At 36.5% G+C, this 24,172-nt stretch overlaps 2 protein-coding genes across 3 annotated transcripts; both read right to left on the bottom strand.

Annotated features, from left to right (window-relative positions):
- Positions 1-3,526: 3,526 nt before the first annotated feature.
- Positions 3,527-8,978, bottom strand: LOC135637899 (glutathione S-transferase T1-like). Its single transcript, XM_065150772.1, has 6 exons — positions 8,400-8,978; positions 8,193-8,266; positions 7,676-7,736; positions 6,558-6,611; positions 4,877-5,082; positions 3,527-3,898 (listed from the first exon to the last, which is right to left on the bottom strand). Exons 1-5 carry the CDS (start codon positions 8,462-8,464, stop codon positions 5,013-5,015), a joined length of 324 nt encoding a protein of 107 aa, XP_065006844.1. The 5' UTR covers positions 8,465-8,978; the 3' UTR covers positions 3,527-3,898; positions 4,877-5,012.
- Positions 8,979-10,101: 1,123 nt separating this feature from the next.
- On the bottom strand, positions 10,102-15,746 carry LOC135637781 (glutathione S-transferase T1-like). Of its 2 annotated transcripts, none has more exons than XM_065150565.1 (7): positions 15,606-15,746; positions 15,374-15,447; positions 14,575-14,635; positions 13,148-13,201; positions 12,263-12,342; positions 10,800-11,005; positions 10,102-10,491 (listed from the first exon to the last, which is right to left on the bottom strand). In XM_065150565.1, the coding sequence occupies exons 1-7, from the start codon at positions 15,668-15,670 to the stop codon at positions 10,285-10,287; spliced, it is 747 nt and encodes a 248-aa protein (XP_065006637.1). In that variant the 5' UTR covers positions 15,671-15,746; the 3' UTR covers positions 10,102-10,284. The 2 variants fall into 2 exon arrangements, with proteins under 2 accessions (XP_065006637.1, XP_065006638.1); XM_065150566.1 differs by having other exon boundaries at positions 14,575-14,687; positions 15,606-15,653.
- Positions 15,747-24,172: the final 8,426 nt, after the last annotated feature.

The following is a 24,172-nucleotide window of genomic DNA, read 5'->3' as shown; positions in this document are numbered from 1 at the left end:
GGAGCACTCATACAGGACATCCTTGGTGTCTCAAGTCTAAGAACCAGATACACCACTAGGACTGCGGAATCGTTGTCTGACAATAAGGCATCATCAACCATCCAGCATTCCGTAAGCGGATCAATCAGTGAACTCATTCTCCAATGAGCACCTGTACTGTATCCCTAGTGTCCCTACACGAGCAGCTATGAGACCAGCTGCATCCATCATATGGACGGGTATACAGCACACCAGTCTATCCGGTTATCACGATGTCCCTCTCGAGTAACCTATGACCGGGATTATTTAGGATATGTGTTTAAAGGTGAATCGATCTCATTATCGTGATCTCATCACGATCCGATTCCCATTGCACAAATCCAAGGACATCACAATATATATGTATTTATGCAATAGTTATAAAGTGATATACGCCAAAATATAATAAGCAAAAAGATTCTGTATCAAGTCACACGTGCCATCACTCACGTGATTGGCTTGCTGGGCACCTATAACTAGCACTTTACCTTGTCAATACACTCTTCCATATGCTTTCAAGTTAAATTTATCTTTATGAAACAGTTTTCGTTGGAATTGATTTTTCATCGTACGAAGAAATTTTAAAACCGTGATTTTTCCGCAGCACTAATTCACTCCTCCCCCCCCCCTTCTTAGTGCTGATTCATTCCTATCACAAGTGCCCGAGTCATTGTAATCGACACCATCAGTCTTCAAGTGCAAGAGTCACTCCACTCGCAGCACTAATTCACCCCCTCACCCCCCCTCTCTTAGTGCTAATTCATTCTTATCACAAGTGCCCGAGTCGCTATAATTGGTACCATCAGTCTTCAAGTGCCAGAGTCACTCCACTCGCCACCATCAGTCTTCCAAGTGCTCGAGTCTCTGTACCCGACACCATCAGTCTTTAAGTGCCCGAGTTGCTGTACTCAACACCATCAGTCTTTAAGTGCCCGAGTCGTTATGCTCGACATCATCAATCTTCAAAAATATCCGAGTCGCTAGGTTCGACACTATCAAACCTCAAGGAACCAAGTCGATAAACCACGGGGCATCAAAGTGTTCGTTCAACAGTGCCAAAGTTGCTCGGTTTTGAAACAACATAGTCTGTTCGAGCATGCGATCTGCCATCACGTGCCGCCAATGGGTTCTGCATGCCTATACAGCCCCGCATAAGCCAAGGAACAAAACCACGCCCCAAGGGAATCGAGGCATGGTTCTCTCGGGGGGGAGAGAATGATAGGGCATATTTTAGCATACCTGTCACGTGATGAAAATAATAGAAGATAAGAACAATTATTGAAGAAGCTTTATTGAAGAAATGAAAATGCTTCAATACATTAACATGTTCCCTCTCCTATTTATACAAATTAGGAGAAAGGATTTCCTTAATAGAATAGAGGATTCTTCTCAACAAAATAGAGAGATTTCCTCATATACATACCAATCTTGCATCGATGCAAAGAATGGTTTACAAGCGAGAGACTTCGTGAGTAGGAAAAAAGCAGATTGTTGCTATGAGGATTGGCCATGGAGCCTCTTAGGAATGTGGCTACAGCGATGTTGGTCGTTGGCCGAAGACAAGGGCGAAGCTTCGCTTTTCTCAACGACGTTGGTCGCTGGCCAAAGGCAAGAGCGAAACTTTGCTTTTCTCACTGCTCTGATACCATGATAAAAATAATAGAAGATAAGAATAATTATTGAAGAAGCTTTATTGAAGAAATGAAAATGCTTTAATACATTAACATGTTCCCTCTCTTATTTATACAAATTAGGAGAAATGATTTCCCTCAACAGAATAGAGGATTTTTCTCAACAGAATAGAGGATTACCTCAGCCTCCTTTCCATGCTCGGTCGTTGGGTACAACCCTCGGTCGTTGGGTACAACCCTACCCGAGGAACCTGGGTCAGCGCCATCAAGATTAGAGCCGACCCCGAGAAATCAGGATGGCACCGTCAAGTATAAAAACTGACCCCAAAAACTTGGGACAACGTCATCAAGTACAAAGTCGATCTCGGGAACTTGGGACGACGTAGCCAAGTACAAAACTGCCCTGATGCAGACATCAACTGTACAGAAGGTATGAGCTAGCCACCTACAGGGGTCACCAGTCATTAAACAAACTCTATACGATCAACCCTCGTGCGCAAGTATAAAAGCCAACTACCTGGCTACGATAGGGGAGCTTTTTCTCGAACAACTTGGTAAAAGACTCTGAGTGAGAACTCTACTAACTTGACCTTCGGAAAAGTCGGATCGGAAAATATCCCCCCGACTTCGACCTGTGTGTAGGGCCTGACAACGAGGAAGCAGATGACGACATGCTCCGCTTGACCCGACCCGATGACCGATCCAAAGTCTTCGTGGGCACCTCCTTAGACATTCGGAGTCAAACCAAGCTGTGCTGATTCCCCGATCATGGTGTATAGTTTACTAACATTATCCTCTCTAAAATTCTCAAACTGTGGTACTGAAATCGCAGCCAATTTCTTGCAATTAGATGTCAGAGAAGAACAGAACATCCTTGAGATGTTGTCTACTTTTCAGTTACGAAAGAAACCTAATTTATTCTTACCTAAAATCTTGACATAACTTCACGGAGATAGTGAAGTGCTGCCATCATCATGTAATTGCTCCATACTGCAATGGAACTGTACGAGTCCTAATCTCCTCATGCTATATGGTCACTTATCAGCATGGAATGTACCCACATAATTGATATTTTAGGTTAGGTTTTCCTGGCTAAGTACTTTTAAAACAGAAAGTCTTTCTTCCTTACAGCTCAGCTTGATTCCAGCAATCACAAATGTCCAGAACTAAGAACACACAAATTCTTTATTATTATTAATTTTCTTTTCTATTATCAAGATAAACTCATTACACAAATATTTTCATATTTAATGTTGTGTTTACATTAATTTTTGTTATACTTTATGTTAAACGTGTCGAATAATAGTGAAAATTGATGTAAATTAATACAAAATTAGAAATAAACATCGAAACCATGGCAGAAAATATATAATAGATTATAATATTATTTTGAATCAATTTTGAGGGAAAAACATCTCACCTGTCATGCACTCTTTCAAATATTCTATCCAACATATCCATCACTGTCAATAAAGTATTTTATATTTATATCACTCTGACGCCAATCTGAAAACTCGTGTTTTGACCATCTTGACACTTGGTAGAAAAACCAAGTGATCTTTCTACCAATTTTTTCTTTGTTACTCGACGTGCGTGTTTCGAGATCAACAAATAAAATTGAGTGCACCAATTAAAAATATGTGTTTAGTCTACCATATCATATATGTTTTTAAAAGGATAAGGGACAAAGATAAATTTTGATTACACCATCAAACCTATGTTTAGATGTTAAAATATGTTGGATAAAATTTCAACCAAATACTTCAACTCTCATAACCTAGTAGATAAAAACTGAGTTTTTCAAATTCAGCAATATTCGATCAACCTCTCAGTCCATCTCTTATTATCTTATGCACATAAATATTTTTAATAGAAGATGCAAATACAACAGTTGTTTTAATCATTAATTTAGAAGGTTTGACACATAGGAAAACTTCAAGAACTGTTCTTAATACACCACAAAGACCCAAAATAAACACGCACACAGGGCACATTATTTCAGTGCTATATTACAATCACTGCAAGCTACTACATATAAACTGCTGCATCAGATCACCTGTTCGATCGGATTAAAGGTTTCGGGTTGGATTTCAGGCTGACTTCAATAATGCTATTCTTGCCTTGACTTCCTGCAGATGCTCATGGACTTCCTCAAAATGAGGACTGGTAGCAGACTTTACATTGTCGATCCATTCCAATATCTTCGGGTGAGGCCCCAATATTCTCTCGCGATCTTTCTCATCCACAACCTGAAGCAAAAGGATGCACAAGATGATTAATAAAGAGGACTACTATTAAACATCTACAGAACTTAGTACGATGTATCAACATTTTGCTGACACCTCCAAAGATTATTGCATCCTGTTAGACCACTAACTTTATTACTTGTACTCCTGTCGAGCTCCAGAAAGCAGATTGCTCTCTTGATACCATTCATACATAGGTGTTAGATTATTTAATTAGCATGCTTCAACTTACGAAGATGAAATTGGTCCTCTTGGTCACCTTGCGAGTCCAAAAAATGCACTCTCATTCCAAGGGCACATTTCTTATGTAAACACCTAAATTGCATGCTTTCCAACTTTGCTCATTCTTTGATGGCGACACATCAGATTTCAGTCCATAGCTCAACAATATCTTTACTGATCCTACTTAGTATGCTTTTCTGGTGGGTCATTATCTTTATCTTGTCTAGCATAATATGCAGTGAAAAAAGTTTCATCAACTGAGACTCATCTTCCCTCTCTAAACTAATAAAGACTTTGTAGGCTGAGGACCACAAATTGCTGCTGCATCTTTGTCAGAGATATTCCATCAGATTCCTATAAAAACTTTAACATATGACCTACTTGTCTTCGGTAATAGAGTTTCATAAAAAAAAATTCCATCTATCAATAAAAAAACTATCTAAATAATAGCTCACGAATTGCACTGCAAAGACTGAAAGAAGAACTCACTGAAAATGAACGTAGTCAGGCTGAGTCATGTTTAAAGCAAACAGAAATAATCAGGTTAAGCCATATTTGAAGTGGTTTTTGCACTATGAATTTCTATTCATTGCTCTGTTTCGTTGGCAGCACATTGATTGCAGAGTTGATAATACCAAACTAATGAATTGCATGCAAACCCATCTTTTTTTCTCCTTATTGATGCAATACTGAACAGCAAGAACATAACTTAATAGATCTGGTATCATACTAATGTACAGTTTGCATGGAATATCATACCTCAAGTTGCATAATCTCACAGGCAAGACTCAGATCTGCAACAGATGGCTGGAAGTTTCCCAGTAAAAATTTTGCTTCTCCTTTAAGCCATACAGACTCTAACTTTGAAAGGGACGCACTTAAAATTTTCTCATCTTCAATTGCTGCTTGTGGATTTAATGGAAGACTGCGTACAGGTCCCAGTGCACTGTTGATACAGTAGTTCACTGCAAAACATGATATAGATCATCAGGGCCATCAAATCTTATCAGACCATCCCACTAATGAAGGTGATGTGGTGTGATGGGGGAAAGGAAAGATGAAGATCCCAATGGCCTCTGCTTCTAATAATCCTTGTCCACTAAGACAAAAGTTAAAAATAAAAATAAAAAACAAAAAATTTAGGAGGCAATGTGCAAACAATGAAAAGGCAGCATTCTGACGTCTTTGCAATTTTATATTGAACCAATAAACTCAAACTAGGTCATATTCATCTCATGGCTCTAACCACTGCATTTCTCACGATGTGGATCATAAAATGGACTAGAACTTGTCTTATCGACAATATCCACAATTCCACACAACTGTCACTAGTTTAATCTTCAGATGGTTGGTGGATCACACAGCTCACAATCGTAACTGTCTGAAGACATGAATTTAAGTTCATCAGCAACTTCAAATTTCTATGAAGTTAGTGATATCATCCTTTGCTTAAATATTTTGTTATTGTTGACTTGGTGCGTATGATACAACGTGAATCCAAACTCTTTTCATGGATGCCTTCAGAAGAACTAGCATGATAAGAAAAATCATGTTCACTGTCTACATTCAGAACAAAAATTGGATGCTGGGGTTTCTCGTACATGCACCACGGCGTAGGTTGGAATGGTGCCAATCCAAGATGGACTGTAATTTTGCTCTTGAGATGATATCAGCAGGATACTTTCCACAAAAGATAGGAAACGTAAGGTAAAATGTATTTCGAGATGACTAGGATATAGAACACAAACAATAGTAGCATTGAAAAAAGTCACCGGAAATCCCTGGTCTAATTTCCATCACAAAAAGGAATACAACTTTCACTCATAAATAATCAAACAGAACTTCAAAGGTCATCTTTTCCCTGCTCCTTCTACCTCATTTATTAGTAACACGAGATGGCAGTAGCTTGAGAGGGCAATAAATATCAACCAGTTTGTAACATTTTTTTATCACCATAAATTATTTTATATGCACAATTTTGAGAGATAGATAGGTAAATTCTTTTTTCTATTTTGGATATTCCTTTGCCTCAAACAGGAAGGAAAAGAAATAATTTTAAAGTAGCAAATGTACCAAGCTATACTTTGCAACTTAAAATGGTTTGTTACCATATGATTGTTCAACTCATTTTACGATGATGGTCTCTGGTCTTTCATATCATTCAAAAGGGCAGATAGGTAGTTACAAAACTTTACCTATCATGATCTACACTTGAAGATTAGTAGTATTAGTTGCTTCTCAATAAAATATGAGTAAAGCCTGAAGGAATACTATTTAGATGTCAGAGAAATGCAATAGATGTTTATGAACGTCCTACAAGCTAAGCCTCCACTAACAATATCAGGTTGCAAGAGAAAATATTTTATGAAAAAACAAACCAAACACACATACACATATTGATAGACGAAGGAAATAATGCAAACGACATATTATAAATTACCAGTGGTCCGGAACTCCTGGAAATGCACTAGCAAGATAGCACAAAATGGCATGACTGGACAAACAAATAAAAGTCATTAGATTAAGGTTGGCGAAAGGATGGATGGATGGTGGAATAAAATCACAATTGAATACAGAATAAACTTCAACATAAACACCTCATCATTTATATTTGAATTTAGAGTATTTAAGAATATTCAACTTGAGAATATAAGAAAATCATATATGAGATATACATATAAACTGGCATGACTGCTACCACGGACTTCAGAATCATAAAATGGAAACAAATACATGAAAGTCAAACCATTGTCGCAGATAAATCTATATAAGACATCATAATGTTCATGTGAGGCTCTTTCTTTTGATTGTTATAGTTGTTTCATCCTGGTCTTTGGGATTTCAGATTTATTTCATGTTAAATTTTGCATATGATTCAGAGCCTGTTCAAGTCGGTTTAAAATTTAGAAACCCTTTCTCTAGTAGCAGTTTTTATTTTTATCTGTCTTTTCCTTTCAAGGACACCTTAGTCATTCTAGTGTTTTCAATTGCCCATAAAATTTAATGTCTTCTTGAAGAACAATCATGTCTACCCAAGGGTGATATACAAAGTTCAGAGCTGCAAAAAATTAAAGAACTACTGATACATGGTAAGGTGCCAGAAAAAGGAATTTTGAAACCATCTTGATGTATGACAACTTACCAGAGAAGCTACAACACCAGTGTGTTGTAGGATGGATGAGTAGATGGGATCCAATGGGATTCAAGTTTTGTTAATAGATCAAGCAACAGGAGCAACACGTACTGCAAATCTTGGGTCTGGTTGATTATTTTATGCAGTTAAGGCTATGATAAACAAAATTTTGAAACATAGTGTTCTCCAAATGATTTGGCAAGACATTGCCTGAGAATTAAGATAGAAGAGTTACTTCTATCAAATGAAGCATAAGTTATATGATGGGCCGTTTACTATGAGGACAAACTGTTCAGACAAATGTGATACAATGACTCAGTTACCACCGTCAAAGGAGTTATGTTTTGATCGATCTTTTTCGCAAGGACAGGAGAAGTGCATAGAGAAATTATATTTAAGCATAGACTTAAAGAAACAATATCTACCTCTCAAAGAGCTTTAAATCTCCATGAACAATTGCTGGAACTTCTGCCATTGGGTTTATCTCTGGAAAAATATCTGAATTAGTACATCTAGAAAGGAAAACATTGGAGTATACTGAGAAAGCTACGCTTAGTTCGTAAATCAGCAGAGACTAGGAAAGCTTGCACATTCAGATTAAGGAGGAAAGAAACAAGTTATTCTCTGCATGATTTGTTAAGCTCGAGTTCACATGAAGTAGTCATTCCTGTGAAATAAAACATAAAGAGTTGATGATAGCAGAGCCTCCGAATTGTCCATTGTTCTCAGATGCTCGTTTAGTGTACTATTACTGTGAAAGATGACGTCCATTTTCGTTAACCTTGCTCGATTCACCTTCAGGACGACATGTTTGCAAAAAGAGGGAGGGTTCGAGATCTCAGTTACTAAGCTGTGACAACACAATAAGAAAGATTGATTCCATCGCCCTGCAACTCATGAGGAAAACGAGAACAAAGAGGATGAGAGCTAACTAGGGGGGACCTTTGAAATCGGGCAAACGATGCTTGCCCGTCGTGAAATCAATCGTCACCTCCTCGAAGTCAATACCGTTGACCCTGACATCAACAAGAACCCAAATCCCTCACGATAGTCATGTAGATCAAAGAAGAAGAAACAAAAAAAAAACCGAACATAAAAACGAGAGACATCTAAGCGAAAGACGAAGACGAAAATGTTAGGGAATATTACTTGCAGAAGATTATAATCGCCCGCGACGGCTGCGACAGCCGATGACCGTACACCTTCAGCGTCATCTCTCTCCTCCTCTCCTCTTCTATCCTCAGTATGAGTGCATTGCAAGTATGAAATCCTCTTTATAAGATAAAAAAAAATGAGCAAGGAAACTTTTTCGAATAATAAGAATCATTGAACCAACAGTTATTGTTGAATCAATGTTCCCCAACTAACTGAATCAAACACCATCGAACTGTCAAAGGACTCTTTCGCGTTCTTGGACGGTCTCCGTTCTTCGTCTTCCTCGTCTTCTTACTGTGGAAACAGAGCTTGACAACCGATCTTTTGGTGCCAATTTTGGCACATAGCTGGGAGAACTTTGATTACTGTCGTCCTCTTCGACAGTTCAATGAATCAAGATGTACACAAAGTCGTGGATCCAATGTTGAGATGTCTTTTTCCCAAGTAAGCTTGCGTTGATCGAATCCCTATCGGTAGTTGAACTCATCCCGAGCAATGAATCGGGGCTCATCTCCGATCTACTTCACCACCGCCGAGTCGAAACATATTTGTCGCACTCTCATCCATTTTCTCCCGATGCGACAATTCGCATTCAAGAACGAATCATAACATTGCAAACCCTCACACTTAAATATGACCTCATGTGGAAGCAAATCCAAAGAACTTTTAATGGCTAAATCGAATTGACGTTACAACGACATGGTTGTCTTAAATGAACTAATCAACAGAAAAGTTTGTTGCGGCAACATATTAACCTCTAAATCATAATGGGCGATTTTCCATAAAAATATTTATATCTCGAGTATTTTCCCATCGATTCTTTTCTTTTTATTTTTTAAATAATATCTTTAATTAAAAGAAAACCCAACTTACTCTTCAAAAAAAAATTTATAGTATTTTTGGTTATCATAGTAAATAAAAATACTGTAAAACCTACTTAAGAACACCGTAAATAATCTAAATAGATTTTAAATCTTAATTAAATTAATTATAAAAATATGATATTGTAATGATCTATGAGTAATAATTTTAAACTAAGGAGTCATAATATGATATCACTTGTAATATTTTTTAATGATTTTTAAAGAATTTATAATAATCAATAAAACACTATCATGAGTTAAATAAAAATACTGTAACAGTTGAAAACTAGTAAAGAAATAGATGAAAATTTTTAGAGGTATTTTAATTTTTTTTAAATTAAGGGTATTTATTGTTTGGGCAAAAAATAAAAGAAGGATATCTTTTGAAAATACGAAAAGTATGGGTATTTTTAGAAAAGTCACCCAATAGTAAATAACACCAAATAGATTCAAATTTTCCAATTGCACAATGCAGTATGTAAAAAGTTTGGAAACTGAATCCACAATTTTGCAAAATCTCAAAGGAACAACTTTAGCAAGACACCAATGTTCACTCTGGTGGGTACAAAAAAAATATCCAACAAATTCTTTCTCTACATCTGAAGCTGGTGACCTTTTTTGTGGAAGGAAAGCAATACAATTGACTCTACATCTATGTACTTGGACAATCAAAAGAAAACATGTAAAGGTCTATTGTTTTAAGTGATATGAAAAAGAAATTCTTCATATTATAGGTAATGACTTCTTAAATAAACTCTCCAGAAAGGTCCGAAGAGGATGGCTCACATGGAATATAAATATATCACAGTACTGCAGAGCTTTCACAATCAGCATATGGAAATATGCAGCAGCTTGGATTTGATCATTATTTTTATGATGCGTCACGTATAAGACAACTTCAATGATTGTTTTAAATCCTTCGGAAACATCTAAAATAAACACACACATAGCAACACTGTTTTAGTGCTCTGTCACTGCAATGTAAACTGCTGCATCAAATCACCAGTTTGATCAAGTTAAAGCTTCGGGTTGGGTTTCATGCTGAGATGAGTATCGTTAGGTTTTGCGTTGGCCAGCCTGCTGTGTAGCCTTGCCTTGACTTTGTACAGAATCTCATGGACTTCCTCAAAATGAGGACTGGTAGCAGATTTTACATTTTCGATCCATTGCAAAATCTTTGGGTGAGGCCCCAATATTCTGTGGCGATCTTTCTCATCCACTACCTGAAGCAAAGGGATGCACTATTAAATAGCTTCAGAAATTATTATGATGTATCAAAATTTGGATGACAGCTCCAAAGATTAGCATCTTGCATCCATGTGCTTCATGTTATCCCACTATATTGTATCCAGTCTAATTCATATTTGCTTATTTTTCTCTTTGCAAATTACAATTATTGAAAACCACAGATACTGTAGTAGTTTGTAAGATATGATAAGAAAATGCATGGATTTAAATAAAATTATATTTTCTTTTCCATAACTGTATGTAATAGTCATAAAACACAATGAGTATGCATCAAGTGACATACCTCCAATTGCATAATCTCACAGACAAGGCTGAGATCTGCAATGGATGGCTGGAAATTTCCCAATAAGAATTTTGCATTTCCTTTTAGCCAAAGCGACTCTATCTTTGAAAGGGATGCTCTAAGAAATATTTCAGCTTCATTCGCTGCTTGTGGGTTTAATGGAAGACCAAGTGCAGGTCCCAGTGCACGGTTAAGAACAAAGGTTGCTGCAAATAATAAAAAGCAATCGGGCTGTCAAGTCTCATCAAACTAGAAAATCACAAATGTAATGAACTATGATGTGATGGAAAAAGGAAAAGACGAAGAATGCCCATTGGTTTATGATGTTAGCAAGGTTCTTAATCTCGTATCGTACCAGTGTACTGAGCTTTGCTTGATATGGTACGATACGGCATACCGAGCGGTATACCTAAAATAAGCATAAAACCCTCCGAAAATACCTAAAAAAAAAAAAAAAAGTTAGGATAGGGTTTTTAAGTTAGAAATAAATATTGTCTAGCCCCTTCCGTCACGTTCTGACCGAGGGAGATTTTTCTCCTACTAGGGATGCGCTTCCTCTTCTTCTATTGCTTCGGTGATAAAACGTACAAGACGTTGAGGATCTCCCACCTCATCAAGTAAAGGACCCTTTTGGTTCTCTGCCGCTTCGACTCACTCTAACATTGGCTCTGAATCTTTTGTAGAAATGGAGGTCGATGGGATCAATCTTTGGTTTCTCTAGCTCCTTTGTCTAAGGCGATAACGGTCGAAATCGACGAGTACCAACTGGTACAAGTCGATAATAGTCGAAATCGAACGATACCAACCGGTATAGGTTAGTAATGATTGAAATTTCGAAGGTTACCGTCCGGTATAGCCCCATATCGCCCGATACGAGGCCAAATGCTTGATACCGCCCAGTAGCAGACGGTTTTGTGTGCCGATCTGCTGGCGGACCAATACGTACGGTATTGCAAACCCTGGGTGTTAGGAATCCTTGTCTACTATATGAAATAAAACTTATAAGGAAGAGAACAACCAATAAATGAAGGCAACATTCTTCAAGTCTTATATGAAACCAACAAACTCAAACTGAGGGCTCATATTCCAACTCATTTCTCTTAAGAACTTCCCTCCAACATTTCTAGGGATATGTGCCATGAAATCAACTAAAACTCATCATTTTTGCCATTGTTATTCCCAACCATCACTAGTTTAATCTTCAGATGGTTGGTGAATCAGATGTCACAACCACAACTGTGTCTAAAGACAAGAATTTAAGTTTCTCAGCAACTTAGATTCTTTAAGTTAGTGAACACATCCTTTGCCTTAAGTATTTCTTTATTGTTAATTTCTTGGATATATTTTAACATAAATTCAACCTCTTCTCATGGATGTCTTTAGGAAAACTAGCATTATAAGAATTAATATGTCCATGTTCTTCATTCAGAAAATAGAAATGAGAGGATGGAGCTTTTTCATACCTGCACCACGGCGTAGGTTGGTGTGGTGCCAATCCAATATGGACTGAATTTTGGCTCTAGTGAAGAGATCAGCAGGATACCTTCCATATAAAACACGAGTTACAAAGTCAAACTTATCTTGAGATGGCCATGATAAAGAACACAAACAAAAGTACAAGTGGTATTTCTATCTGACATCCATGGTCTAATGTCATAACAAAAAGGAATAGTACATCTTTCACTAATAAAGAATCAAATAGATGTATGCTTCCAATGTATCAAGTAGTCCACTTAATGTATAACCATTGTTTTCCTACATAATATAAAGATATAACTTCAAAGGTCACTTTTCCTCCTGTTCCTATTGTTTGTTTATTAATATTATTAGAGCAAGGTAGCTTGAGCGAGCAGTTAAATGTTAGCCAGTTAAGCTTTTGCCAGCATTATATGAACAAATAGAAGAGATAGGCTAGATAAATTATTCTTTTACTACTGGATATTCCTTTGTCTCAAATGTGAAGGAAAAATCATTTTGGAGTATCCAATAATACCAAGTTATGCCATTGCAACTTAAAAATGTTTTGTACCATATGCTTATTTATCTTTCTTGACAATGATGATTTATGGTTGTTTATAACATTTAAAAATTAGAGATAAGTACTTATGAAAATTGACCTATCATGACCTTCACATGAAGGTTGTAGTATATAAATTGTTTCTGACAACATAAGAGTTAAGCCTCAGAAAACTATTAGGTCATCAGAGAAATGTACTAGTTGTTTATCAACAGCATAAAGCTAAGGCCCCATGGAGACTATCAGGTTGTCTGAGAAAATATAGTATGAGAATAAACCCACACAATTGATGGACAGAGCAAAGGAATGTAAATGACACATTGTAAATTACCAATGGTCCGGAATGCCTGGAAATGCACAGGAAAGATAGCTCAAAATGGCATGACTGGACCAAAAAAATAAGTCAATTAGATACAGTTTTCCATAAAGACGGATGCAGACAAAAATATTTGGTATGTTTAAATGTCAAAATTGAATAAACAAAATGAAATTTAACATAAAAAAATTATCAAGATTTAGAATTAAATTTAAAATAAGATGAATATTCAATTTGAGTAAGAAAGGTACAGATGTTCATGAGGCATATATGATAATACAGATAAATTAGCATGACAGTGATCTCAGACTTGGAAATTATACAATGAAACAAACATATGAAAGTAAAATGACTGCCATAGAAAATTCTTTATTCATAAGACATCATAATGTTCTTGTTGGGCCTTTTCTTTTAATTGTTATTAGTTATTTTACCCTTATCTTTGAGAATTTAGAGTCTATTCAAGTTGGCCTGAAACTTATATCTACTGTAGCATTTATTTGTTCAAGAATACCAAGGTTATTCTAGAGTTTCAAGTGCCCATAAAATTTAATATCTTCATAGTAAACCATCATGTCTACATAAGGGCCATTCAAAAGGTAATGCATCAAGTTCAGGATGTGCGATAAATTACAAGGTAACAGAAAAGAAATCTGATACCACTTTGATGTATGACAACTTACCAGAAAGGTGCTGCAACAACAAACAAATGTAGAATGATGGGATCCGATGGGATTCAAGTTTTGTTCATAAGTCAAGGAATAGGAGCATTTGGTTGATTAATTCAACCAGTTAAAGGTATAAAAAAAGTAACCCTTCATTGAAACATTTTGGTATTGCTCCTAGATTAGAATACAATAATGGTAGACTTACTGATCATTAAGACAGTTGACGAAAGAACCCAATGCAACAAAACTCATGTTGGGTCTTTGGAACAGCTTGTATTATTTGATAATAATCAGTTTAATCTATTTTTTCGAGAAGGTCTCTGATTTGAGTCCATATAGACCTAATCCTAACATATTTTGTTTCAGTTTAGGATACTTTTCATTTTCTCTTTAGTACCTATTTATAGACCAGCCACATGGTTGGTTCCCCAGAAATGAAAGCAACATCAAATGCTCATATAAGTGCAAAGGGAAAGAAAAACAGAAAAAAATGAAAATTTTCAACTTAACATGATTTTGAAACATGTTGTTCTCAGCATGACATGGCAACCATTGCCTGTGAGTTGAACAAAAAGAGCTGATTGTATCAATGAAACAAAACCTAATAAAAGCAGTATAATGGGCAGTCTATAAGGACAAATTATTCAAAGATATGTGACACTGCCCTAAATGAAGACTCAGTTACCACCATGAAAGGAATCACATGTAATCAAGGACAGGAGAAGCATTAAAAGATAATATATTTAAGCAAAAACTTAAATAATCAACATCTACCTCTCAAAGAGCTTATATCTTCCATCAACAACAGCTGGAACTTGTCCCATTGGGTTTATTTCTGAGTAAAGCATCTGAGTCAGTACATCCAGAAAAGAAAGAGGTGGAGTATACTGAAAAAGGTATGCTTAGTTAGTAAATCAGCAAAGATGAGACAAGCTTGCACATTTAGATTGAGCAGAAGGGCAGAAACAAGATATTCACATTATGATTTCTCATGTTCAAACATTGAGATAAAGTAGTTATTTCTGTCAAATAAAACATAAGGAGCATCATGGACAAATAAGTGTCTGTCTGGTGTCCCCACTGATGATGGTAGATATTCTAAGAATTGTAATCTAACAAAACCATAATCTCCATTGTTCTCAATTCTTCGTTTGGCATACTTTTGCTATAAAAGATAACCATAATTAACCTTGATCAATCCACTTTCTTCCTCCTACTGATCCGGAACATACATAGTATTGCCTAAACCCTAGATAAAAAATCTTTAGTTGATTATACATTCTGTTATCCTCTTTATAGGATACTAAAAACATCAACAAAGCATCATTATTAGCGATCTCTTAAAATTATTTTATTTATTGCTTTTCAAGATTCTACTATCATATAACACAGATATCTTGCAATCACTACTACTATTCAACAAACCCATGCTTTTTCACAGCACTAATTTACAGCTAGATTGCGAAGATGCTATTTCGTAAAATCTCACTCCATAGTATTACTATTCAATATTGATTTGTCTGTGATTCAGATATGCTGGGCATAACTATGAATTGGAGTCGCAAAACGGGACCTTTGAATTCGGGCGAGCGATGCTGACGCTTCACGAGATCAATCCTCACCTCCTCGAAATCGATGCCGTTGACCCTGAAATCAAGAACCAAAATTTCCCACGATAAATCGTAGAGCCCAAGGGAGACGAATCTAATCCCAACATAGAAAGCGAGAGATTTGTCTTCCCAATCCAACATCTAATCGAAAAGATTAAACCGAAAATGTAAAGAAATTGCGTTAGGAAATATTACTTGCAGAAGATTATAATCGCCCGTGATGGTTGCGACATTCGATCGGCGTACACCTTCAGCGTCATCTCCTCTCTCTCTCTCTCTCTCTCTCGCTCTCTCTAGGATGAGTAGCGTTGACTGCAAATGTGGCCTTCCCTTGAGTGTAACACAAATATATATATATATATATCACTGAAAAGTTTAGAAATGGTTTATTCAGATCTCCCATCTAATATTAAAATCCTTCATATATAAAAATTATTACTATTAACATCCATTTAAAGATTCAGATTAATAACTTCTAACCAACAGTAAAATTAATTTATGTCACATCTTATATTTATAAAAAATAAATTATTATTTTATTATTCATATTTTTTTAAAAAATATCTTTGAATTGAAATTTTTATGTTTACAATACTAAATATTTTTTAACTGAAAAAATAAAAGCATCTTAGTAGGGCATGAGTGATGAGAAAAGTTCATTCACCTAAGTCTTAGATCTATTATAAAATAGTAAGGTAATCTGAAAATAAATATAAGATAAAAGTATATTATCTTAAAAACTTTTGAAAAATATAAAAATAATTTTAATATTCATAAAAAATATATAAATATTAATAATTTAATATAAAATTATAATATATCAATTTATCATGAAACTCATGCAATAAAAAAATAATGATAATTCTTATACAGTAAATAAAATCATACATCAATAATATGCAATCAATTTTAGTGATATATATTATAGTATGATAAAAAAGACATCATATCCGATGGTGCAATCTTTTAATATTGGATGGAGAGATATATTTTACGAGATAGATTCCTTCCAACACCGATAGCAAAAACCTATATCGTACTCCCAACAAAAGATGAAGAAATCATTTAACCATTATATCTAACTACTAATTCCTAAAGGGAATCAGCCTACCCGACTAAGGTGGATATATAGTCAATCATAATCATTCATGAGAGAATATATGACTTATTAGACTATATTTATTAGTGACTCCATACTGGAATAAACCCATAGCTCCTTTCATATGTTTCCAATGTTAACTATTCAACATAGTCATATGTAATAACAATCACATAAATATCATTAATTTAATTAGAAAAATAATTATTTTCAAAAGACACCTTCAGATAAAATTTTGAAGTTCATTAAAGTATAAATATATGATGCATCAATTTTTCAATAGTTCATAATTAACTTAGACCCTAATTCGAATAGATTAATTGACTTAAACTAAACTTAATTCAATTAAGACCTAATCATATTAGTTGGGAAATGTTGGCTCACATGGGCTGGGTTATACTTAGTCATATGAGCTAAATTATTATTTGTCACATGAGTTACGTCATGTTAGGATCGTTACACTAAAAGGGGGGAGAGGGAGGTTCAAAATGGACAATCGATTCGAAAATTTGTTCGATGAAACCAGTATCGAAAATGTGTTTAACATAGAATATAAGTGTAGTAAGCAATTAAATCAGTAAGCAATAGCAATGAATAACATAAAAGGAAATACACATCAAATTTATAGTGATTCAATCATCGCGACCTACGTCCACTCTCGATTCCTCCTCCATTTAGGCCATCGGTATTCACTAATAATCTTCTTTTCAATGGATGAAGATCAATTATCTTTGTTACAATTATTTTCTCCTTTTCATAAGCTTAGAAGAGAATCTTTACAACTCTCTTTTACAAGTAATCCTCACATCTCCCTTAGAATGACTTAGAAACTTAAGAAGAAAGGAACTCAACACTTTCAGAGGAGTTTACACATTTAGAATCACAAAATTTTTGTGCTCTTTTCTTGCTATCTCAATTTGCATAGTTCCATTGCTTATAGAAGATCTTCAAAACCGAAGTTTCGATAACTAACTACTGTCCTCTGTCCTCAATCCTATGAAAAGCATGTCCCTGAATTGCTTTCAAAATTTAGTGCAAAAGAAAGAAATATAGAGGTGATAGCAGATAAGATTTCCTCAACTATATGAGAAAATCTCTCTACTCTGTTTAGGGAAATCCTCTATTCTGTTAAGGAAAATCCTCTCTCCTAATCTGTATAAATAAGAGAGGGACATGTTAATGTATTTAAGCTAAAGTTACTTCAATAAAGCTTCTTCAATAATTGTTCTTATCTTCTATTCTTTTCATCATGGTATCAGAGCCGCTTGCCTAGAGCAAGCTCTCTTCTCGCTGCCAATCTTCTTCTCGCTGCCAATCTTCTCCATTGCCATTCTACGCCAACGTTCGTTCCCTTCCGCTACGGCATCTCTAGTGCTGCGCTCATCAGCACTGCCCCACATTTCTTCCTCGTTGTAGCTATTTTCCTTCCTCTTCTGCTACAGCTTCCTCTTCTGCAGCTTCCTCCTCTGTTACAGTTTCCTCCTTTGCTATAGTAGCATCACTGCAACATTGCTATAGATTTCTTCTCTATCGTCGCAGCCGTCGTAGTCGCAACCACGACCAACGTCGTTGAGAAAAGCGAAGCTTCGCTCTTACCTTCGGCCAGCGACCAACGTCGCTGAGAAAAGTGAAGCTTCATCCTTCGGCCAGCGACCAACGCCGTTGCATTCCTAAGAGGCTCCGTGGTCAATCCTCATCTTCCTCACCGCGATAGTCTTCGCTGATCCGCCAACATTCGGTGGACTTAAGGAGAATGAAGGGAACACTTGTGCCATCACAGCAATAGCAATCGCAGTAGCAGCAGCAGCGATCTACACTTATCTTATTCATGAAGCCTCTCGCTTGTAAACAATTCTTTGCATCGATCCAAGATTGGTATCCTTGTCAGGAGCACCATCTTGCGGGGGCATGATAGAAGATAAGATTTTCCTAACTATATGAGAAAATTTCTCTATTCTGTTGAGGAAAATCCTCTATTCTGTTAGGGAAATCCTTCCTCCTAATTTGTATAAATAGGAGAGGGAACATGTTAATGTATTGAAGCATCTTCAACTATTCAATAAAGCTTCATTCAATATTTGTTCTTATCTTCTATTATTTCTATCATGGTATTAGAGCCGCTTGCCTAGAGCAAGCTCTCTTCTCGCTGTCAATTCATCATTGTTCTCGCTGTCAATTCATCATTGGTGCGACAAATCTTTCCTCCTAGGTGAATGGTAACTGTCTTCTCCATTGCCACTCTGTGCCAACGTCCGTTCCCTTCCGCTACGGCATCTCTAGTGCTACTCATCAGCTCTGCCCCACCTTTCTTCCTCGTTGTAGCTATTTTCCTTCCTCTTCTACTACAGCTTCCTCCTCTGTTGCAGTTTCCTCCTTTGCTATAATAGCATCACTACAACATTGCTATAGATTTCTTCTCTACCGTCGCAGCCGTCGTAATCGCAACCACGACCAACGTCGTTGAGAAAAGCGAAGCTTCGCTCTTGCCTTCGGCCAGCAACCAACGTCACTGAGAAAAGGGAAGCTTCACCCTTCGGCCAGCGACCAACGCCGTTGCATTCCTAAGAGGCTCCGTGGTCAATCCTCATCTTTCTCACCACGGTAGTCTTCGCTGATCTGCCAACATTCGGCAGACTTAAGGAGAATGAAGGGAACGCCTATGCCATCACAATAACATCAATCGCAGCAGCAACAGTAGCGATCTACACTTATCTTACTCATGAAGCCTCTCGCTTGTAAATAATTCTTTGCATCAATCCAAGATTAGTATCCTTGTCAGGAGCACCATCTTGCGGGGGTATGATAGAAGATAAGATTTTCCTAACTATATGAGGAAATTTCTCTATTCTGTTGAGGAAAATCCTCTATTCTGTTAGGGAAATCCTTCCTCCTAATTTGTATAAAGAATAGAAGATAAACAATTATTGAAGAAGCTTTATTGAAGTAACTTTAGCTTAAATATATTAACATGTCCCTCTCTTATTTATACAGATTAGGAGAGACGATTTTCCTTAACAGAATAGAGGATTTCCCTAAACAGAGTAGAGAGATTTCCTCATATAGTTGAGGAAATCTTATCTGCTATCATGCCCCCGCAAGATGGTGCTCCTGTAAAGGATACCAATCTTGGATTGATGCAAAGCAAATAGTTTACAAGCCAGAAGCTTCGTGAGTAGGGCAAAAGCAGATCGTTGCTGTTATTGTTGCCGTTGCTGTTGTTGCAGCGCGACAACGACGGCTACAGTAGAGGAGAAAGCTGTAGCAATGGAAAAAGCTATAGCAATGCTGTAGCAGAGGAATAAGCTGCAGTAGAGGAGGAAGTTGCAACGATATTGCAACGATGCTATAGTAGAAGAGGAAGCTACAATAGAGGTGCAGCAAAGGAGAAAGCTGCAATAGAGGTACAATAGAGGAGGAAGCTACAACAGAAGAGAAAGTTGCAACGATGCTACAATAGAGAAGAAGGCTACAACAAAGGAGAAAAGATGGGGCAGTGCTGGTGAGCACAACACTAGAGAAGCCACAGCGGAAGGGAACATACATTAGTGTAAAGTGGCAGTGGAGAAGACAATTACCGTTCGCCGAGGAGGAAAGATTTATCGCACCGACGACCTGACGACGGAAAAATAGTAGTAGAAAGCCTTTTCTTTTACCGCCGGAGGTGGAGAAGCAACAGTGATGAGTCGACAGCGAGAAGAGAGCTTGCTTTAGGCAAGCGGCTCTGATACCATGATAGAAATAATAGAAGATAAGAATAAATATTGAATGAAGCTTTATTGAATAGTTGAAGATGCTTCAATACATTAACATGTTCCCTCTCCTATTTATACAAATTAGGAGGAAGGATTTCCCTAACAGAATAGAGGATTTTCCTCAACAGAATAGAGAAATTTTCTCATATAGTTAGGAAAATCTTATCTTCTATCAAGAGGCACCTGATTGTCATCTTGATTGGCGGCTGCTAAGTATAGAACTCCCTAACGCTATTATAATGGCCTGAGTCAAACAGGCAAAGTGTCTCAGCGGAGTAACTCAAAGATGGAAATTGGACGTTAGCACTTCGCTTGTTGCTTCCTTTCGCACCCCAAGATATCAGTAATCATTGAGAGCTTCAAAGCCAGCCAAATAAAGGACAATGAATTGAACTTCTTAACCCATAACTGGAACTGGGTAGGACTGGGACTCCACTCTGTCGGAACCGCACTCAACTGTATTGCCCGCTAAAGATTGATTGGAATTTTGAACTGAACTATCAATTCAAAACTCCCCTACACGCATTGTTGATTATCTCTCTCGCCACCAACAAGGACGGATAGTAATATGACTTTCTTTTTCTATACGATAGACTCCTCGTCAATTTCTTTTTCCATTCTGACAATTCCATTCTTCTAAGATCACTATTTGCTGAAGGATCCGTATTAGTAAGAAGGTCGGTTTATACGAGTTGAGTTCGTCAGTGTATTTGTTCCTTAAAGCAAGAGTGAGCTGAGCAGTTAGGTGTTTGTTCCTTAAAGCAAGAGTTCAGGGAGGCGTGTTAGTTAGGGAAAGCATAGATTGAGTGGAGAATTCATCGTTTGCACTATTTTCTATTCTTTAGAGTTTCGCAGTGAGGTGTTGTCACTTGATTCTGTAAGTGGAACGCAACATTCTCCTCTCCTCTTTTGTGCACTCAATTCTTATTATTAGAGGGAGTCTCTTAAAGGATGCAAAACTGTTTGTTTACGCTATTCTATATATGTATTGCTCTTTTTAATTCAATAAGCAAAGGAATAAGTCAACAACCTTTAGGGAAGAAGTAAACTGAAACTCTCATTCACTTTGTGCAACAGCCTTTGAGCTAGAACACCAACATAGGGACTTCCACCTCTATCCACTTAGAGCTTCAAATCTCTTCCCTTATATTGCTATATGAATCTTGTTTTCGAGTGCTTTAAGTTTTGTTCCACTCAGGTTTTCAGGATATTAACGGTATTATCATTAGTGCTGGGTAGTACCATCATCACCTGTCTGGATGGTGTCATCGCTTGACAGCATAGAAGACTATGTTCTGATAATACTACTACTAGTTTGGGCAATACTATCGCCTGACACTAGTGGTACCAACATCAGGTTTTTGGGAAACATACACTCCGTACTTTCTAGCTCACAAGCAGTTCCATCGCTTGATCTGACGGTATCATCGCTTGACCCAACTTCAAGTCACTGAATTGACCTTCTAATAGACCAAATTCAGTCCTGATTCAGGCTTAATGAGCCCTTAATTAAGTTGGTATGGTTACACCCAAAACCAACTCAATTAAAATCTAAACTACTTCGATCAAGATACAAACGATTATAATCATTAATCCTATAATGTCCGATATGTCATTGGTTCATCCGACACTTCGTTCGAACTTTTGGTGCATCGTCCTTTTCTTCGATGTAATGCCCAATCCATCAGTATATTAACCTCCCACAATATTCGATTTTGGTACAATGCTTAATCCTTTTGGCCCGATGCTCGACCTCTAATATGATCCACTCCGACCCAATATTTAATTCTCCTACTTCAATCGATTTGCCTTTCCATGATTGAAGTTAGTCTTATATCACTTTTCTTAAACACTCATTAGTTCATAACTTCATCAATTGATTTCATCATCAAAATCTGGGATATAACAATCTCTGCCTTTTTGATGATGATAACTAATTGATGATTGTGTTTTAACTAAACTCTCCCTATCTATATGTTACATTAAAATATGGAAAACTTGAATTAAAAAAGAATGATAACCTTTTAGCGCTAGCCTTTGAATTCAAGTCGAAACAATTTTAACCATGAATCATAGTGATCATATAAAACATATCATATCAAAATAATCATTACTTTATATGCATATTATTGCACACATCAACATCATAAAATCATAAGTATTACATGCATAATTTCAAATCATCAAGGTATGTCATAATATGCATGATTCCAAAATATTAAAATTTTAAATTATCATAACTTCTCTCCCTTTGTCATCAATAAAAAAAAGGAGAAAAGTGGAAGTCTTTAGTTCACTTTGAAATATACAAGCTAGCAAGTTTTTACTTCTCTTTGAGATGTGCAAGCTAACAATTTTTACTTCTTTTTTTCTTTTAAGATGTGCAAGCTAGCAATTCTCTCTCCCCTTTGTCATTTTCAAAAAGAAATGAATGATACAATGGTGCAAAATTTACATTAATGTTCTAATCATTACATGAAAAATATAAGTTTAAATCATGAAAGATCAAGTCATGAATACCAAAGGATCATGATTCAATTTGACAAACCTCTTCTTTTATAAATAGTGAAAAGAAAGAATCATATGAGATTAAATAGTAAATGATCTTGATTCAAAAGAAAACTTAAGTCATGAATACCAAAAACTCAAGATAATGATTTATAAAAAAATATATCAGAAGAATTCATACATTTGGAAGGTTCAACATGCCTAATTCGCTTCTAATAAAATCAAATTATTCATCATTCAATGGTTTAGTAAAAATATTTGCTAATTGATATTTTACGTCAATAAAATCTAAATATATATCATGATTATTAACATGATTCCTAATAAAATGATGTCTAATATCAATGTATTTAGTCCTAGAGTGTTGAGTGAGATTCTTTGTTAAATAAATTGCACTAGCATTATCAGATTTTATAGGGATATTGTTAGGATCGAGGGCACTAAGAGGGGGGGGGGGGTGAATTAGTGCAGCGGAAATCTTTCAGCGATTAAGAACGAAAGCTGCGTTTGTTCGATAGAAACGATTTCGATGTAAAAGCCGATTCTAAGATTACTTAAGATTAAGCGCAGTTTACGTCTAAACGCAGTTTGTGTCTAAACGTAGTTTTACGTCTAAACATAGTTTACGTCTAAACGCAGTTTACGTCTAAACGCAGTTTTACGTCTAAACGCAGTTTACGTCTAAATGCAGTTTTACGTCCAAACGTAGTTTACGTCTAAACACAGATTCGGAAAGATCTGAACTTAGAAACTCATTCGTAAAAGCGCAGAAGGTAGTTTGCAGTTATAAATAGAATCAAAACGTAAACGTAAACTGTAATGTAATGATTATACGAAAACACCGATTTACGTCTAAATGCAGATTCGGAAAGATCTGAACTTAGAAACCCGTTCATAAAAGCGCAGAGGGTAGTAGCTATTTAGGAGGTTTGTAGTAATGATAAAGTGCTCAAAGTAAATGCAAACCAGAGATTTAGAGTGGTTCGGTCAGTCTTGACCTACTCCACTTTTGGCTTCCTCCACCGACAAGGTCACCGACGTCAACTAGAGGCATTCCTTCAATAGGCGAAGGCCAACTGCCCTTTTACAGTTTCACTCTTTTTGGCGGGCTCAGGAGACAACCCTTATAGAACCTTTCTCTCATCTCTTTACAACTCAAAACTTTGAAGAACAGGAGGAGAACTTTTAGGCTTTTCAACAATTTTGAGCTCTTAGAATCACAAAAAAGATCAAGATTTCGGTGTAGGTCTCTATCTTTTCAGTGCTGAATGGGTGGGGTATTTATAGGCCCCAACCCAGTTCAAATTTGGAGCTCAAAACGATCAAATCCCAGAATTCCGGGATCAGGCGGTTGCACCTCCTAACTGGAGAGGTTGCACCGCCTGGCAGAGCTCGGAGACTGA

The sequence above is a fragment of the Musa acuminata genome, chromosome BXJ3-5, assembly GCF_036884655.1.
Source record: "Musa acuminata AAA Group cultivar baxijiao chromosome BXJ3-5, Cavendish_Baxijiao_AAA, whole genome shotgun sequence".
NCBI classification, from domain to species: Eukaryota; Viridiplantae; Streptophyta; class Magnoliopsida; order Zingiberales; family Musaceae; genus Musa; species Musa acuminata.
The sequence above is the reverse complement of the archived record's forward strand: the minus strand, read 5'-3'. Positions and strand labels throughout refer to the sequence as shown.